Below are 19,591 nucleotides of genomic sequence, written 5' to 3' on the forward strand. Positions count from 1 at the left end.
CTAGTCGCATCTGATACTTTCGCGGGAAAGGTATCAGATGCGACTAGTCGCATCTGATTGTACTGTAACCCGCCAAAATATTAGGCGGGGAATTACTATCAGGTGCGACTAGTCGCATCTGATACCTTTCCCGCGAAAGTATCAGATGCGACTAGTCGCATCTGATACTATATATCCCGCTTTAATATCTTATTTTGGAGTATATTTAGGTGCGACTTTTGGTGCGAAAAGTCACACCTAAAATGTCGCACCTGATAGTGATGACTTTCAGGTGCGACATGTCGCACCTAAAATCATCAGGTGCGGACTTTTAGATGCGACTTTGTCGCATCTAAAGTCGCACCTCATGATACTTTCAAGTGCGACTGTGGTGCTTTCAGGTGCGACTTTTGTCGCACCTGATGCTATATTTTGTACTAGTGAATATAATAAGACGGAAGATAGTAAGAGTCTAAGAATAAAAACGGAAGAGAGAGAGGAAGATGCGAGGAGCGGCGAAGATAGTAAGAGGCGAAGAATAAAAACGGAAGAGAGAGGAACATAATGACGTGTAAGTGTAAGTGACGTGTCGAGTTACGATTGGTTAAAAAGAGAATGAATAGTCTATGAATAGTAAATAATCATTCTGACTTATTATATTATATAGATATATTCATACCCGCAAAACATCCTAATAATAGTTGGATTAAAACAAACAAAAAATGACAAAATTTTATAAAAATTCTAAATAAGCTACATTTTTTTTTGGAGTTTCACAATCTCCCCTACTTACAAAAATTTTTGTCCCAAACATTAGCAAAAGTCGAGAAAAACATAGGAATTCTTACTTGGACATACGACAATTCTCTGAAAAGATTGGGATATCGTGTTTTCATGTCTTGTTCCTGTTCCCAAGTAGCTTCTTATATCTTGTGATTCCTCCATAGCACTTTTACCAAAGGAATCACCTTGTTCCTCAAAACTTTCTCTTCACGATCAAGAATCTGGATAGGTTTCTCTTCATACGTTAAGTCTTCGTGCACTTCGATGGGCTCTTGGATTAAGTCGTGCGTTGGGTCGGATGGGTACTTCTTGAGCATCGAGACATGAAACACATTGTGCACGAATGCTAACTCGGGATTTAGGGCTAGACGGTAGGCTACCTTTCTGATTCTTTCTATGATCTCGAAATGACCAATGTACCTCGGGCTAAATTTTTCCTTCTTGCCGAACCTCATCACACCCTTGAGAGGTGCTACCTTTAAGAACACAAAATCTCCGACTTGAAATTCCAATGGTCGCCTTCTCTTATCGGCGTAGCTTTTCTGTCGACTTTGGGCAGTTCCCATTCGATCACGAATTTTCTTGATAGCCTCTGTTATGTCTCGGATAAAATCTGTCTTCTCGAGACTATTTTCTCCGGCTTCAAACCAGTGAATTGGAGATCGGCACTTTCTTCTATAGAGAGCTTCATATGGTGCAACGCCGATTTAGGCTTGGTAGCTGTTGTTGTATAAGAATTCAATAAGTGGCAGCCTCTTATTCCAACTCCCACCAAAATCCATGACACATGCCCTTAGCATATCCTCTAGGGTTTGAATAGTCCTCTCAGACTGGCCATCCGTTTGGGGGTGAAAAGGGGTGCTAAACTTCAGTTTCGATCCCAGCGACTTTTGCACGCACCTCCAAAAGTTAGAAGTGAGATGGATAGAGGAACGCCATGCAGTCTCACCACGTTATTCACGTATAACTCAGCCAACTTCTCCACGGAGTACGTGACCTTCATCGGGATGAACCTAGCAGACTTGGTCAAACGGTCCACCACTACCCAGATAGCATCATAACCATCAACCGTCTTAGGTAATTCAACCACAAAATCCATTGTGATTTGTTCTCACTTCCATTCAGGAACTTCGATTGGCTGTAATTCCCCAGCTGGTCGTTGATGTTCGACTTTCACTTTCTGGCAGGTAAGACATTTACTGACAAACTTTGCAACGCCGCCCTTCATTCCATTCCACCAAAAGTGTTCTCGGAGGTCTTGATACATCTTCGTGGAACCTGGGTGGAGTGAATACGATGTCTCATGTGCTTCAGTAAGAATTTACCTTCGTAACTCATCTTCGTTGGGTACACAAATCCTTCCATCGAAAAAGAGTACATCATTCTCCGAAATGGAAAATTTTGACTCTTGGCTTTCCAATGCATCGTCTTTCAACTTTGACATCTTCGGATCACGCATTTACGCTTCCTTGATCCTCTCAAAATGATCTAACTGTAAGGTCATATTGGCTAATCCTTGTGTGACAATTTCAGCACCCGAATTGTTGATTTCATTCGTGAGTTGAGGAGATAAAGCTCGCATCATCGATAGCCTAGCCTCACCCTTCCTACTTAAGGCATCTGCTACCACGTTTGCCTTTCCAGGGTGGTAATGGATACCACAATCGTAGTCCTTAACCAATTCTAGCCACCTTCTTTGCCTCATGTTTAACTCCTTTTGAGTGATAATATACTTTAAGCTCTTATGATCGGTAAATATCTCACACCGAACGCCATACAAGTAGTGTCTCCAAATCTCGAGTGAAAAAACCACTGCGGCTAACTCCAAATCATGAGTAGGATAATTCCTCTCGTGATTTTTGAGTTGTCGTGATACATAGGCCACTACTTTTCCATTTTGCATTAACACAGCACCAAGACTTGTCTTTGATGCATCGCTGTAAATAGACAAAGGTTCTCCACTTTCAGGGACTATAAGGATTGGCGCGGTGGTGAGTCTTCTCTTCAACTCGTGAAAGCTCTCTTCACATTTCTCAGTCCACTCATACTTCTTATCTTTCTTCGTGAGGGCGGTGAGTGGAGCAGCCAATGTAGAAAACCCTTCAACAAATCTTCTATAGTGGCCTGCTAAACCGAGAAAACTCCCGATCTCTATCACACTTCGAGGCGGTTTCCAATCATTCACAGATTCTATCTTGGAAGGATCAACGGAGATCCCATCCTTAGAAACCACGTGACCAAGGAAATGCACCTTATCCAGCCAAAATTCGCACTTCAAGAATTTGGCATATAGCTGATGTCGTCTCAATGTCTGTAGTGCAACTCGCAGGTGCTCTTCGTGATCTTCGACACTCTTAGAGTAAATCAGAATGTCATCAATGAAGACTATTACATATTTATCCAAGACGTCGCTAAAGATCCTATTCATCATATCCATGAATGCTGCTAGGGCATTAGTGAGTCCAAAAGGCATTACCGTGAACTCGTAATGACCATAGCGGGTGCGAAAAATAGTCTTTGGAATGTCGTCCTCTTTGACTCATAGTTGATGATAGCCGGATCACAAGTCAATCTTCGAGAATACATTCGCTCCCTTGAGTTGGTCAAATAAGTCATCAATCCTAGGAAGCGGATACTTGTTCATGATAGTAACCTTGTTAAGCTCTTTGTAGTCGATGCACATACGGAAAGATCCATCATTCTTCTTCACAAATAAAACCGGTGCTCCCCATGGTGAATGACTTGGGCGAATGAATCCTTTATCCAACAACTCTTGAAGTTGTGTTTGTAGTTCCTTGAGTTCGGCTGGTGCCATTCGGTAGGGGGCCTTAGAGATTGGTCCCGTACCAGGTAGTAATTCAATCCCAAAAGAAATCTCACGCTTTGGAGCTAAGCCTGGTAATTCTTCAGGAAAAACATCTACAGAATCCATCACGACCAGCACGTCATTAGGAATTGCTTCTACATCCTTCGTCTTGTCCACTACTGACGCTAGGAATCCATAACACCCTTTACTCATCAATCTTCTAGCTTTTAATGCCGACACCAACATCTTTGATTTCTTGAGTGGCCTTCCTTCAAAGGTAAACCCTTTTCCCGTTACCGGCTTGAAGATTACTCTTTTACGGCGACAATCGATCATTGCATTATTCTCGCCTAAGAAGTCCATACCCAAGATAGCATCAAAGTCTTTCATTTCTAAGACAATGAAATCACTCTTTAACTCTTGTCCACCTATAATTATCGATACTCCTTCCAGACAGTACTCTGATAACAACTCATCACCAGACGGTAATGCCGTCCTGAAAACCTTATTAGTTTTAACTACACTATTGCCTAATTTCCTAGCCAATTCTAACGAAATAAAGCAATGCGTAGCACCAGAGTCAAACAATACTAAAGCATCAAAATGAGCTATAGGAAGCTGACCTGCTACCACATTCGAAGAGCTGGCTAGAGCATCGGCGTTGGTGTAAGCGTAGATGCGGGCTTGTTGTGGTGGTGGAATTTGGGTGGTTGAAGATGCTTCTAAACGACCTTGGGAAATTTGTGGCCCTTCGATGGCAGCTTGCATGAAGTTAAGTCGTCCATTCGGGTTGTGCTGCTGATATTGTCCATTCTGAGAGGAAATTGATTTCGGACAATCCTTGAGAAAGTGACCAGGCTGACCACACTTGAAACATGTCATGAGTCCCTTCTGGCACTCTCCATGATGCATCTTCCCACAAGTCTTGCATACTAGAAAGGTCGTTCCCTCTACCTTGACCTTGTTGTTAGCGTTACCACTATTTCCAGGATGATTTCTCTTCTTTCCATTCCCATTCCATTGAGGTTGTGCCTTGAAGCCTTGACGGTTATGATTAGGCTGGAGATTTCCTGATTGGTTTGGCTTCCTGTTGTCGGGTCCTCTGCTTTGACCTTTCTCATCTTTTCGAGCCTTGGAAAATTGGGCTCGTTCCTCCTTTACTTGAATCAAGTGGTACTCAGCTCGCATGGCACGTTCAAGGCAGTCTGCGACTGTAGTAGGTGGCTGACTTCCACTATCAATGGCTAAGGCCAATTCTGGTTGGAACATTCTCATCATCCTCCTAACTCTTTCTATATCTGTTGGAACCAAGTGAGGACATAGTCTGGCCAATTGATTGAACTTACTAACAGCTTCAGTCACAGTCATCGTCCCTTGCTTCAGCTCCGCAAACTCCTTCTGCTGAGTGTTCATCGCTTGCATGTTGAAATACTTACTGTTGAACTCCTCGATGAAGTCTTCCCAAGACATATCGCGTGTGTCTCTTCTAGCTGCTACTGTCTCCCACTAGTATCGTGCATCCTTCTTCAGAACAAAATACGCGCATATGACCTTCTCAATTTCCGAGATATTCATGAAGTTGAAGATCTTCTTCATCTCTGACATCCACTCGTCAGCAACTAAAGGATCAGTGGAACCTTCAAAATCTGGAGCTGTCATCCTCCTGAACCTTTCGAAAAGATCACCAGCCACAATAACTTGGCCCATCTGAGGTACGCCCTGATGAGGTACTGGTGGTGCTTGTTGATCCCCTTCCATATTTCCATTCACTTGGGGGAGGTGGTTCCTCAACTCTTGTATCTCGACTTCTTGGGCTTCGATACGTTGTAGCAATGCAGTAACGAGTACCGCAAGATCTGGCTGGGCCGCTGGCTGAGGTGCGGGGGCTGGATCGTCAGGATTCATTGCTGCTCCTTGTTGTGCGGGAAACGGAGCGGCATGATGAGCATCTTGCATTGGGACATCCGCGGCAACTCTGCGTCTTCCTCTACCTCGGCCTCGTGGCCTACCTCTACCTTGTCCGCGAGCAGCTCGAACGTTTTCCATCTAAGATTTCGAAGACATTTTCGCGATTAGGGTTTTTGCCTACTATAACTATTAGGATCGATTATAGAGAAGACTTAACATGCAAAACACCCTCATACAAGGAACTTTATAAAACTATTAAGATAAAAGTGTTTACCATATTAAATAATTTAAACATATAATCCAAATCCGAAAGTGATACTCAAAACCAAAGAAAACAAAACCAAAACCTCAAAAAATAACATAAATAAATAAATAACGAGTGATTTAGACTTTGGGGAGAAGAAGAGGAAGGAGTGATCCTCTAACTCAATACGAAAGATTTAGTCTTCTTCTAGATCGTGTTCACTAGGATCTTCTTCTGATTCTTCCTCTACCGGGTTCATGTTGGAATCGCCCTCTGGCGGTAGATCATCGTCGACAAGATCCAGATAATGCTTCAAGTCCCTCATGAACTCGTCACATGTTATTCCAGGCGCGGGTTCATAGGTGCGATATTCCCCTTGTTGTTTTTCAAAATCAGAGAGTCCGTTCCAATAAACTGTAATCGCATCTTCCTCATCGAAATTATAAGGACAGTGGACAAACGTTTTGAAGAACCGATCGTAGTATTCCTTTACGGTCTCTCTAGCGTTCATCTTCCATGCATCCAAAACTTGACGGAAATGTAATCTGTCCATTTTTGCACGCCATCCTTCAGCAGTGAAGTTTCGTATAATTCCTTTCTTCATATACTCCCAACCAGCTTCAGGGTACTCCTCTATCTTTCTTTCCTAGTAAAGCAGTGCTCGCCTTTGGACTTGAAGTTGCGTGAAGGACACCTGTAGAGGTTCTCGGACTCGCAAAATTCGAAAACGCATATCCATATTATTACACCACTCACGTGTGCCAATAGTTCATGTCGAATTGCCTGTAAGAAATGGAGGGTTCGTCTTCAAGAAATCGACCATGACATCTCGATCATTATTGCGCTCTCGAGTTTCCGCGATCACGTGTTTTACTACTTCATCGTCCATCTAACGAAACAAAAAAAATGAACTAAACGTACAAAATAAAACAATAATTAACTTACTTAAGTAGGGGGAAACCGTGCGATCGATAGCGAAGGGGGTCGTAGGTTCGTTGCTCTGATACCAACTGTGACGACCCGACTTTTCGGACCGTCTTACTTATCTTACTTTTTAAAACTTAAGAAAATTTGAGGTAATTTTTTTTTAAAAACATAACTTAATATAAAGTTTGAAAACTCGTAACCTAAAAATAAATTTTCATTTAAAACTTGATGAACGAAAACAACCAATAAAGTCGAAGTTGCATAAAAATTAAAACCCAAAAAATACCATTGTAGAATAAATACCATAAATAAAGTCGTAACCTTTAATGGAATTGAAAACCATAACTTAAACCATGAAAAATAAAACATTGGGTTTGGATTATTGAAAAACTGAAAGCAAAGCGGAAGTCTTTTATTTTCGAAAACGACAACCATAACCCAACCCTCTTGCTATCGCCGCCGCTGATCTACCCTCCTCACTTGTTCATATGTTGTTTACCTACAACACGGACATATATACATAGAGTGAGCTAACGCTCAGCGAGAATAACTATAACTCACAAAACATAAGCAATAAAATAAAATGCATGAACCGGTTATTAGTACTTTAAATTTAACCGTGACATGAGATACCTTATTAAAAGTCTATCGTATTTTAGTTCGGGGGTCCCCTAGAGTAGCCGTACCGATTTCAGTGTACACTTTGGTAACGAACCATGGGCTGCGACCTCTCATAGAACGCCCTGTCACATACATAAATATATGAGGAACTCTCTATGTGAACCCGTAGTTTGGCTCGAGAAATTCCTCTAGTTACCTCCGTAGTTCGAGGCGGTACGACTCTCTTGCTTACTTAGCTTATTAATCGTGTTTATTACGTTAAAAGCATGAGCGACATAAGATAAAAACATACATGATAACATAGCTAGCAAGATAAGACGTGTTATAGATATTCTAATACACAACATAAGATAACATAAACTCACATATCGTCATACCATATCATACCAAGCACATTCCGAACAAACACACACCCAAAAATTCACACAATAAATAAAGAAAAATTAGTCGAACTAAGCCACCTGAAACGTTGAAATTGTAATCTAGCCAACGTTTCGTCCAAATTTTCACTCTAGCCAAAAATGATGATGTGTCTTAATTATGTAAGATGTTTATTACTATAATATCCTCTACTAGAATTTGCTTACAAAACTTGTAGCCCACGTTTGATCAACCAAAATTTTCGAAGTTAATACACGTGTATATATTTAGAATTTTTTAAAAAAAATCTATATTTGGCAAAGTTTGTTATTAAGCGTTTTCTTATTTCTTTCTAATTTTTTATTAATCTCCGCTGCTTTGTTAATTTCTGTTAATTATGGTAAATTTACATATGTGCAGGTAGAGGTCGATGGTGTTATCAATTGATATTTCTTTCATTTCCTTTAATACGCATTTAATACGGTGTTATTCACAAGCCGATCAAATTTTCAATACGAATTTTCGAAGTTAATACACATGTATATATTTAGAATTTTTTAAAAAAATCTATATTTGGCAAAGTTGGTTATTAAGCGTTTATTTCTTTCTAATTTTTTGTTAATCTCCACTGCTTTGTTAATTTCCGTTTATTTTACGCGCGATAAACTTCGGCTGGCTGAAACGTTGGTTAGTATTTGGTTTCTATGATTTATCTTACATAAGGGTATTTTCGATATTTTCTAACCGTTTATTTATGTAAATGGCTAGATTACAAAATTTACCAAACGTTTGCTACATCCTTAAAACCGTGTTTGAAATTGGCTACGTTTCATAATACTTAGTATATTTTTGAACTAATCCATGTTGCAGTGAGATTATTCTCACCTTCGTTTCGGAAATTACGACCATTGGTCGAGGATCGCTCGGGAAAACTAGACGGCTCGAAAAACTAAGCGGCTCGGAACCTAATCGATGGAAAACAAAATTATTAAGCTTCTGTTGAAGAGGTTCTAAAGACAACTCAGGTTCTGGAAATTTCAAAATTTCGACTGAAGGTGCAAAATTATGAAAATACCCTTGGGGTCGTTAAAATATTTTTTTGAAAAATAAATCTATAAAATATGCTCAGATTATTAAATAAAAAATCAAAAGTATAAGAAAGCAATATTTAGTCTTTTTAAAAACAAAAACTGTTTTGGAACGATTCTGCGCACCGTCTGCAATTTATTCCAAATATATTCTGTGGGCGTCCAAAAATTCTAAAATTTGGAGTAAATACCATAAACATATAGAACTAGGCTTTGTATAAAAGTTAGGTCAAAAAGAATTTTTTAGATATATAAACAAGACGTTTTGTTGTAAAAAGGATCGGGGTAAAAACAAGTCTGCGCACTGATCCTAATTAATTCATAAAATAATATTGATAACCCGAAAAATTCTAAAATTTAAACCACAATTAAATAACATGTGAAAGTATATTCTGTAAAAAAATAGATTCAAAAACCATTTTTAGATTTTTTTAAAACGTGCAATTTTGACACTACTTAAAACTGATTTCTAAACAAGAAATATTAAACCTAATTTTTCTTATGAAAAACGAAATAAAAACCATAAAAAGAATTATGGAATAGTATGAACTGAGCACGAAGAAAAAAAATACCTTAAAAGAGATTGGAAAAACTCACTAACACTTCTTGAACCAAAATCTAGAGATTAAGATGACTATTGTTGATTAGGGTTTTTATTTATTTTTTTTATTTTTTTGGAAAAGAAGGAAATAGAAAAAAAGCGGAAGGAATGGAAGTGAGACTGAGGAAGAAAAGCAGCGTGAGAAGGAATCAAAAAAAAAAAAAGTTTGATCAAAGAGGTTTTATATAACTTTGGATAGGCTCGGGTGAATTTCCCTATAATCTTGCTAAGAAATAATATCAATATATTATCAAACTAAGTGATAAAAAAAAATCTGGTGGAAACAAACAAAAAAAAAAGATTGAAGTTGCTAAAGAATCAGTGATAGACTAATAAGACTCCACATAGCCAAAGACTTTTTCCCCATACGCGGATAAGGATTAGTAATCACATATAATATATATTATATATATTTGATTAGTTATTGATCTTACTTCACCAAGAAGGAAAGTATACAACTTTCTAGAACTATGCATATACTTAATTACTAATATATCACTACTACTGTATGTACATATATATTCACATATAAAAACAATTAAATAAACCATCAACATATTATATTATATATGGGGTTTATATATATATATATATATATATATATATATATATATATATATATATTCATACCAGCAAAACATCCTAATAATAGTTGGATTAAAACAAACAAAAAATGACAAAATTTTATAAAAATTCTAAATAAGCTACATTTTTTTTGGAGATTCACATCAACCCACGTAATGGAGTGAGAAGTGACAAAATGAAATTGCTTTGTTCCAATGCAATTTCATTTCGAGAAATTGTCCCATTTGCCACCAATTTCATAACATTTTCCAACTTTCCACCAAAAGACTAATTTGGCCCGGAATGTCACCGATATGTACACAATGTTGACATCTAATAGTGAAGGGAAAAAATAGATGTCAACATTGTTGACATAGATGGTGACATTTTGGGTCGAACTAGTCGTTTGGTGGAAAGTGGGAAAATATTAGGCGTGTTTGGCATAGCTTTTTTAAGCCTGTTTTTGCTGTTAGCAAAAACCAAACTGCAATCTTACTGTTTGGTAAAACAGTTTTTAGAAAAAATTTCAAAAACGATTTTAAAAATTGTACATGTGTCACAAAAGCTACGAATCTTAGCTTTTAGAAAAAGCGTTTTTGCATTTGATATAAAATTACTTTAATATCCCCACATGATTATCCATAGCACTGTTAAATATTTATTTTATGTCTATTTTAGTCTTTTTACTACAATATATTTATTTTACCAAACGCAAAATCAGCTTTTGTTACCAGCAACAACTGTTTTATAAACAACTGTTTTATAAACAACTTATCAAACACCCGTCAGTATAAAAAAAACACTAAAAGAGTTTTTTTTTCTTTCAAACAAAGCTATGCCAAACGATGCCATTATGAAATCGGTTACAAATTGAACATTTTCTCTTTCATTTCTTACTCTATTATAGAACGAGAGAATAGTGAAACTTCAAATATAAAGTTTCACTATTTATTCCATTCCATTTTGAAATGAGATTTTAATAATATAATAATAATTTAATCAACCATCATACTAGTTAGAGAAATTGCTTAATTTGCCACCAATTTCATAATATTTTCTCATTTCCCACTAAAACGCTAATTTTTCCCAAAATGCCACCATCTATGTCAATAATGTTGACATCTATGTTTGCTCTTCACTATAAGATGTCAACATTGTTGACATAGATGTCTACATTGTTGACATAGATGGTGGCATTTTGGGAAAAATTAGCATTTTGGTGGAAAGTGGGAAAATTTTATAAAATTGGTGGTAAATTAGGCAATTTCTCTACTAGTTATAATTATATATTTTGTGTGTAATTATATGAATTTATCAAAAAATTACATATATAATTATTTTAGTCTATTCTAATTTGATATTAATAATTAATCTTGATATTTGGTAAAAAGTAATAATTACATTGATTACAAACGAACTATAAAATGAATAACATGAAATCGCATATGGATAAAAAAAATCTTGTATTTTTGTATGATATTACTTATTAAATTTTGAATTAAATGTATACATGTTTGATGTGATCTGCATTTTAGAGTACAAAAAAATGTGTTTTTTAGATTTTGGGTTGTAGATGATCTTTGTATTAATATAGAAACAGATTGATCTATAATTTACCTACCACCATTTTTTATTAAGAAAAGTTACTTTAATTGAAATAGAAAAAAAGTTACAATATATGATTTACCTACCACCATCAACTACACTAAATCCAAAGAGGATCTCAGACAATAATAGAAAAAGATAAACCAGAATCGATTAGATTGCGATTCACTAGAATCTCGTACGTGTTTAGTGTTTATCATTTGAGCTATGGATCCTTGCCATGCACCACCGGATCTTATTAAGAGAACGTGTAAATTCCTTTGTTTAATTTGATGGAAAGTGATGCAGATTAGTTATCAGTTTTTAATAGAAAATATTAATATTATAAATCCTAGATATTTTGTAATTAAAATTAGTTTTATTAGTAGTTAGTAATATATACGTACTAATGATATATATATACATGTTTATCCTTTCCACTACCCCGCTACATCAGAAACGCACTTTCAAATTATAATTGCTTTTCAGTCTAACTAAAAAGGGCTTGAAAAAGAGGGTAGGTAAATAATGACCCCTTGCTGTTTTAATTTATAACTTTTAAGGATCATATTGAAAATTGCTATTCTAAAAAAAAAAAGGGAAAAAAACCGGTGTCTGAAAATCTTAATAGGGTATGGATAGGATTTGTATTTTATACTATCAATTGTTTGTTTAACATAAGATGCAATATCTCAACCAACAAGATATGATTTTGGAGTTAAAATTTACTCTTTCTATACTATTAAGCTGGCCGCCCAAATTTTCGTATAATTTATGTTTACTTTCATTAAATCTTCTAAAATTTAGGATTAAACTACGTTGTCTTCTTCTGTCTTACAAAATTTACATATGTTTTATTTTGCGTGATCCATAAATTGAAGAGTATTCTTCAAAACTAAATTAATATATATATATATATATATATATATATATATATATATATATATATATATATATATATATATATACATAAAGGGATGGAGTTACAGTAAACAAAGGAAAGCTCAAGTCTTCCTCAATTTATTTTTGCACTTTTAGATCATTTTTAAGAAAATGTACATTTTTTTACTCAAAAACTATTTACAAATTATTAGCTCCCATGGAATTTTTTTTTTTTTTTCAAATTAGCCCCCTGGCTTTGTCCTTCAAATTAACATAATAATATTTCAAAAAATTAGTTAAATAGCCAACTAAAATATTTGGAATTAATATATAACCAACGTTACATAAATCTTAGGTAAATAACAATAAAGATGACGTGACTTAATAAATAGAAGTGACTACTTACCTAAAATTTACGTACGTAAATATATGAAAGTGACTATTTACCTAAGATTTACGAAACATTCACTACTACAAATTCACATTTCTGGTGCGGAAGAGTATTAGGTGCGACATGTCGCACCTAATAGTCGCTCCTAAGCCCATATCCGGTGCGACATGTCGCACCGGATACTCCGCCAGATGACTAAAAATTTCGCTAATGTTTAGTGGTATCCGGTGCGACATTGATATGTTTTTGTCGCACCTAATAATTTTAAAATTTAAAGTTGTCAGGCATATTCCCCCGAAATTTTTTGGGTTTGGGATTTCATATCCGGTGAGACAGTAGGTGCGACATGTCGCGCTGGATATGAGTATTAGGTACGACAGCGTCAAACCTAATAGTTTTAGGGGTTTAAAAACCCCAAGCGCATTCTTCTTCTTCCTCGCCCGAAATCTTCTTCTTCCTTCCTTCCTTTGCCCGACCCTTCTCTTGAACGCCTCTACCTTCGACGCCGACACCTCGCCTGCGCCTCTACCTTCGACGCCGACACCTCGCCTGTCGCGTCCCCATCGCCGCTGTCAGCCCTCCGCGCCACTGTCAGCCTCCACCCCACCATCGCCGGACACTCCGCCTCCAGTCCCTCACCAGCGCCCTCTCAGCCTGTCTCTCACCGGCGACCACCCCACCTCCGGCGACCAGCCCCTTTGGTACGTCCCCCCTCTCTCTCTCTCTCACACTCTCTCTCAATTAATCTCACTCTTTTATCTCTTGCCCCCGATCAGCGAGGCCGTCTCCCACCGCCGCTACCCGTCCTCGGCCAGCCCCGACCCGCCGCCGCTAAACCACCCTCGGCCCAGCCCACCTCCGGCGACCAGCCCCTCTGGTACATCCCCACTCTCTCTCTCTCTCACCCTCTCTCTCAATTATTCTCACTCTTTATATCCCGCACCCGATATGAATAACCCGCCAAATTTTATAAATTTGGTAGGAAAATAGTTTGGGTATTAGGTGCGACTATGTCGCACCTAAAGGTTTGATTATTAGGTGCGACATGTCGCACCCAATGCCTTTAGCGACGGACTTTTAGGTGCGACTTTGTCGCACCTAATAAACTATTAGGTGAGACATATGAGGTATTTGGTGCGAGAATCGTCGCACTGGATGACGTTTTTTGTCCTAGTGATTGGCTATTTTTAACAATATCAAATTGTAAATGTGGTTATTTACCTAATAGACCTCATCCTGGGCATCGGACGAAATCGGAACTCCCGTACCGAAGTCTTGACCTTCCGACGATCTCCCGGAAGGAAGCTTTCCGTCGCGTTTCACACGGAAATTCCGTAGGTGCGGAATGTGAGATTAATAAGCTCAACTTGGTGAGCAAGTCTTTACAAACTTGGGGAGCAAGCAAACTTGATGAGCAAGTAAACTTGATGAGCAAGGATACTTGATGAGCAAGGATTTTAATGTAGTATTTCATTTCCTATAAATAGCCATAGTTGTATGCATTTCATTTTAACTCAAAAACTTGTATTTGACATATTATTTTCTAAACAAAGAGAAAGAACTTTTCTCCCAATATAGTGTTCTCCTTATTCCGTTTTTTAACTCTTTATCATTACTTTGGTAACGATCTTATATTTGGAACCAACATTTGGTATCAGAGCCGATGCCGAAGTACATGGAGTCACCTTGCAAATCCACCAGAGGAGACACAACGGCAACGAAGATCGAGAAGGAAGGAAACGTGACGTTCTACTATCCGATGCTCACGAAGAGCAACTACTCAGTGTGGGCGTTGAAGATGCAGGTGAATCTGCAGGCGCAAGGCGTTTGGGAGGCCTTAGAAGATGGAGTTGTCGAAGTGCGCAAGGATAGGATGGCTCTCGCCGCCATCTATCAGGGAGTTCCGGAAGATGTCCTTCTCATGATCGCCGAGAAGGATTCCGCAAAAAAGGTGTGGGAGACGTTGCGAACGATGCACATGGACGCAGACCGCGTCAAAGAAGCCAAGGTTCAAACCTTGAAGAGCGAGTTCGAGGTTCTCCGTATGAAGGACGGTGAATCTGTTGACGAGTTTGCCATGAAGCTTACATCCATTGTAACAGGTATCCGCTCGCTAGGTGAACAGGTGGACGAGAACAGCGTGGTCAAGAAGTTCCTGAGAGCGGTACCTCACAGGTACATGCGGATCGTGACGTCGATTGAGCAGTTCGGTGACCTCAAGACTATGTCAGTCGAGGAGGTTGTCGGTCGTCTAAAAGTCCACGATGAGAGGCTTTGGGGCTATGGCGACAAGGAAGAGGAAAAGAACCTCCTGCTCACGCATGAAGAATGGATGGCCAAGCAGAAGCAGAACCATGGAGTCGAGTCTTCTTCCAGCTCGTCGAGGCGTGGCGGGTACGGTGGAGATGGCCGACCACGTGGTAGAGGCCGAGGACGAGGGCGAGGTCGAGACAGGCGAGGTCGCGGCAGCAGCGCACCCCGTCAAGAAGGCACCACGACCCGAAGAGACAAGAGCACGGTGAAGTGCTATAATTGTCAGAAGCTCGGGCACTACGCATCGGAGTGCCGCAACAGGAACCATGTCGAGGAAGCGAAGCTGATGAGATTCCATGAAGACGAGCAACCCGCACTCATGTTCACCGAGTAGATAGTGAACTTGGAAGTATGCAGGGACGAGCAGGAGACGAGCATCGTAGGCGAAAGAGACGCCAAGCCCGGGCGAGAACCGGTCAGAGAGAAGACCAACTTCGAGGAGCCAGTCGATGCAGAGTCGAGCCCGGAGCCCAAGCTGATGATGGCCGAGAAGAGGCCCAGCCCAGAGAAGACGGCCACCGAGACGGTGATGCTTGTCGAGGAAAAGGTTATTGCGAACCTCCTCAGAGACGGAGAAGAGAAAGTCTATAACGACGTTTGATATTTAGACAATGGTGCGAGCAACCACATGACGGGAGACCAAGCTAAGTTTGAAGACCTCGATGAGAAGATCACAGGGAACGTGAAGTTTGGCGATGAATCAATCGTCGAAATCAAAGGCAGAGGATCCATCCTGTTCTAGGGCAAAAACGGGGACCAACGCCTGCTGACCCAAGTGTACTACATCCCGAAGCTGAAGAGTAACATCATTAGCCTTGGTCAGATGACGGAGGTCGGAAACACAGTGGTGCTAGCCGGCTCGTACTTAAAGATGTGGAACAGTAGTGGTGCCCTGTTGATGAAGGAGAAGAGAACGCCAAACAGGTTGTACAAGATACTCCTAGAGACAGGCCAACCTGTCTGCTTAATGGCGTCCCTAGCAGACCCGGCTTGGTTGTGGCACGCACGACTTGGGCACGTAAACTTCTACGCGCTCAAGATGATGGGAGAAAAGGAGATGGCCTTTGGGGTACCGAAGATCGAACACCCCAACCAGCTGTGCGAATGCTGCATGGTCGCGAAGCAGACAAGAATGCCATTTCCGATCAAAGCCAAGTTCCGAGCAGAGAAACCCCTCCAACTGGTGCACGCTGACCTGTATGGTCCAATTACCCCGGCCACCCTAGCCGACAACAAGTACTTCTTTTTGCTTGTTGATGATTACAGCCGTTAGATGTGGGTGTATGCGCTCAAAGAGAAGAGTGGAGCCTTTGAAGTCTTTAAAAAGTTCAAGAGACTCGAGGAGAATAGGTTAGGACACAGGTTGAAGACCTTGAGAACCGATCAAGGTGGAGAGTTTATGTCCCAGCAGTTTAGAGAATTCTGCGACGAAGAAGGAGTCGAACACCACCTAACTGCACCGTACACGCCCCAGCAGAACGGTGTGGTGGAGAGAAGAAATCGGACCGTCATGGACACTGCAAGGAGCTTGATGAAAACTATGCAAGTTCCGGCAAGGTTTTGGGGAGAAGCAGTTAGACACGCGGTCTATCTGCTCAATCGCTTGCCGACGAAGGCGCTAGGCGAGCGCACCCCTTACCAAGCATGGAAAGGGAAGAAACCTCATCTGGAGCATTTGAAGGTGTTTGGGTGCACCGCACATGTGAAGACTGTGGGACCACACCTCAAGAAGCTCGATGATCAGAGTCTTCCGATGGTGTACCTTGGCGCCGAAGAAGGGAGCAAGGCGCACAGGTTTTACGACCCCCGACGCGGCAAAGCGCATGTGAGCAGAGACGCTGTGTTCGAAGAGGAGAAGAAATGGGACTGGCGTGACGAAAAGGGAGAGCCCGAACAAAACTCAATGGAGTTCATCCTCGAAGAGGCAGAAGCGGTCGAGCAGGAAGAGGGTGAAAGTCGCAGCCAAGGACCAACAATGTCCAGCTCAACGGAAACTAGCTCCCTTGGAACCAGCTCACCACCAGGCTCGCCCAACCCAGGATCAAGGATGAGCACCCCGATACCAGAGAGTTCTAGCTCAGGAAGAACCATCTCGGGAGACTCGTCAGTCAAGGACGGACCAAGAGGGTTCCGTCCCCTATCCGATGTCTATGGAGAAGCAAGAGAGCTTGAGTTGAGCCCTAATGAGCTCTTGTTGCTTAGTGAAGAGGAACTAGCTAGCTATCGTGAAGCAGACACTGAGAAGGAATGGCAGGAAGCAATGGAGAGAGAGCTAGAGTCCATTGAGAAGAATCAGACATGGGAGCTAGTCGACCTTCCAAAAGGTCACAAGTCCATTGGTCTGAAGTGGGTCTACAAGCTCAAGAAGGATTCAGAAGGCAAGGTCCTCAAGCACAAAGCCAGATTGGTCGCAAAAGGATACGTGCAGAAGAATGGAGTTGACTTCGAGGAAGTTTTTGCTCCAGTAGCCAGACTTGACACAATCAAGCTGATCCTAGCCCTCGCAGCTCATCGAGTCTGGAAAATCCATCACCTGGACGTCAAATTGGCATTCCTAAATGGTGAATTGGAAGAAGAAGTCTACGTTGGTCAGCCAGAAGGCTTTGTAGATCAGACTGCAGAGCACAAGGTGTACAAGTTGTCAAAATCCCTGTATGGGTTAAAACAAGCACCACGTGCATGGAACACTCGACTCGACAGGAGTATGAAGAGTCTTGGGTTCAAGAAGTGCTCTCAGGAGCAAGCAGTCTACACGAGGAATAACGGAGAGGAGGCCCTCATCGTCGGTGTGTACGTCGACGACCTGATCGTGACTGGATCCAGTGCAGAAGGCATAAACGGATTCAAGGAGCAAATGATGAAAGAGTTCGAGATGAGCGACCTCGGACTACTTTCATACTACCTCGGCATCGAAGTCGATCAAAAGAAGGAATGCATCACGTTGAGACAGACGGCCTATGCGAAGAAGATCTTGAAGCAGTTCGAGATGGCGGATTGCAACCCGAGCAAGTACCCCATGGAAGCAAAGTTGCAGCTCGGAAAGGATGAAAAAGGAACCCCAGTAGGTCCCACAGAGTATAGGCGTGTCATCGGGTGCCTCAGGTACCTAACCCACACCCGACCTGACATCTCATATGCAGTGGGCATGATGAGTGTCACATGGAGAAGCCTACTAGTCTACACCAACAGGCAGTGAAGCACATCCTTCGTTACGTGAAGGGAACGACGAGCTACGGGATCCAATATGGAAGAGGAAGTGAAGCTGAAGAACTGGTCGGTTTTACCGACAGTGATCTAGCCGGTGATGTCGATGGCAGAAAAAGTACTGGAGGGATGACATACTATCTCAACGGGAATTTGATCACCTGGCAATCTCAGAAGCAGCGAACTGTGGCTCTATCTTCCTGTGAGGCTGAGTTCATGGCAGCGACCGCAGCAGCGTGTCAAGCATTGTGGCTGAGAAGTTTATTGAGTGAAGTGATTGGAGCCGAGCAAAAAACCAGTGACTCTCTACGTGGATAACAAGTCCGCAATCGCACTGATGAAAAACCCGGTGTTTCATGGACGCAGTAAGCACATCGACACCCGCTTTCACTTTATTCGCGAGTGTGTGGAGAAGCGAGAGATCATCGTGGAATTTGTCAGCACCAAAGAGCAACGTGCAGACATACGTACCAAGGCTCTGGCGAGAGTTAAATTCGCAGAGATGAGAGAGCTTCTCGGCGTGAAGAACCTCGAACCAAGTCAAACTTAAGGGGGAGAATGTGAGATTAATAAGCTCAACTTGGTGAGCAAGTCTTTACAAACTTGGGGAGCAAGCAAACTTGATGAGCGAGTAAACTTGATGAGCAAGGATACTTGATGAGCAAGGATTTTAATGTAGTATTTCATTTCCTATAAATAGCCATAGTTGTATGCATTTCATTTTAACTCAAAAACTTGTATTTGACATATTATCTTCTAAACAAAGAGAAAGAACTTTTCTCCCAATATAGTGTTCTCCTTATTCCGTTTTTTAACTCTTTATCATTACTTTGGTAACGATCTTATATTTGAAACCAACACGGAAATGGTTTTTCCGTGCCGAGTGAATATTTGACGGAACTGCTTCCTTCCGAGCTGCGTTAATGGCGGAAATAATCTGGGTCGTTGGATTTTACATCCAACGGCCCAGATTAAAAAAAAAAAATTAACAAACCTGCTGGGCAGCCTGCCTTCCGTCCTCTTCCTTCGATCCATTTTGAAAATATAAATCTAAGGTGTAGAAACCATGATTTTCAAGCGGTTTTCTTGAAAATTTTAACTGGTGAATTAGGCTCCATTTTGGCCCCCAGGAACCGTGGCCTGAGCCGCACGAGAAACCCCAATTTTTTTCCTTTCTAAAAACCTGATTTTGTAAGTTTTGGTACCAAGACCCGGCACACAATGCAAAGACACATGCTTAATTAGTCCTAATTAATATTGGAAAGCATCTCCAATCTCATTCTTGTAAACTAGAGCATGTATATATGAAGGTTTTAGGTACCGGGAAAACCGGACG

The 19,591-nt window shown here is 40.7% G+C and overlaps 1 protein-coding gene across 1 annotated transcript; it reads right to left on the reverse strand.

The window, feature by feature from the left end:
- Window positions 1-2,221: 2,221 nt before the first annotated feature.
- On the reverse strand, window positions 2,222-4,936 carry LOC149393846 (uncharacterized). Its single transcript, XM_089618185.1, has 3 exons — window positions 4,300-4,936; window positions 3,347-4,116; window positions 2,222-2,809 (listed from the first exon to the last, which is right to left on the reverse strand). Exons 1-3 carry the CDS (start codon window positions 4,934-4,936, stop codon window positions 2,222-2,224), a joined length of 1,995 nt encoding a protein of 664 aa, XP_089474311.1.
- Between the last annotated feature and the right edge of the window lie 14,655 nt (window positions 4,937-19,591).

This window comes from Urtica dioica, chromosome 6 (assembly GCF_054948205.1).
Source record: "Urtica dioica subsp. dioica isolate 48M chromosome 6, U.dioica_male_clone48M_v1_H2, whole genome shotgun sequence".
Taxonomy (NCBI): domain Eukaryota; kingdom Viridiplantae; phylum Streptophyta; class Magnoliopsida; order Rosales; family Urticaceae; genus Urtica; species Urtica dioica.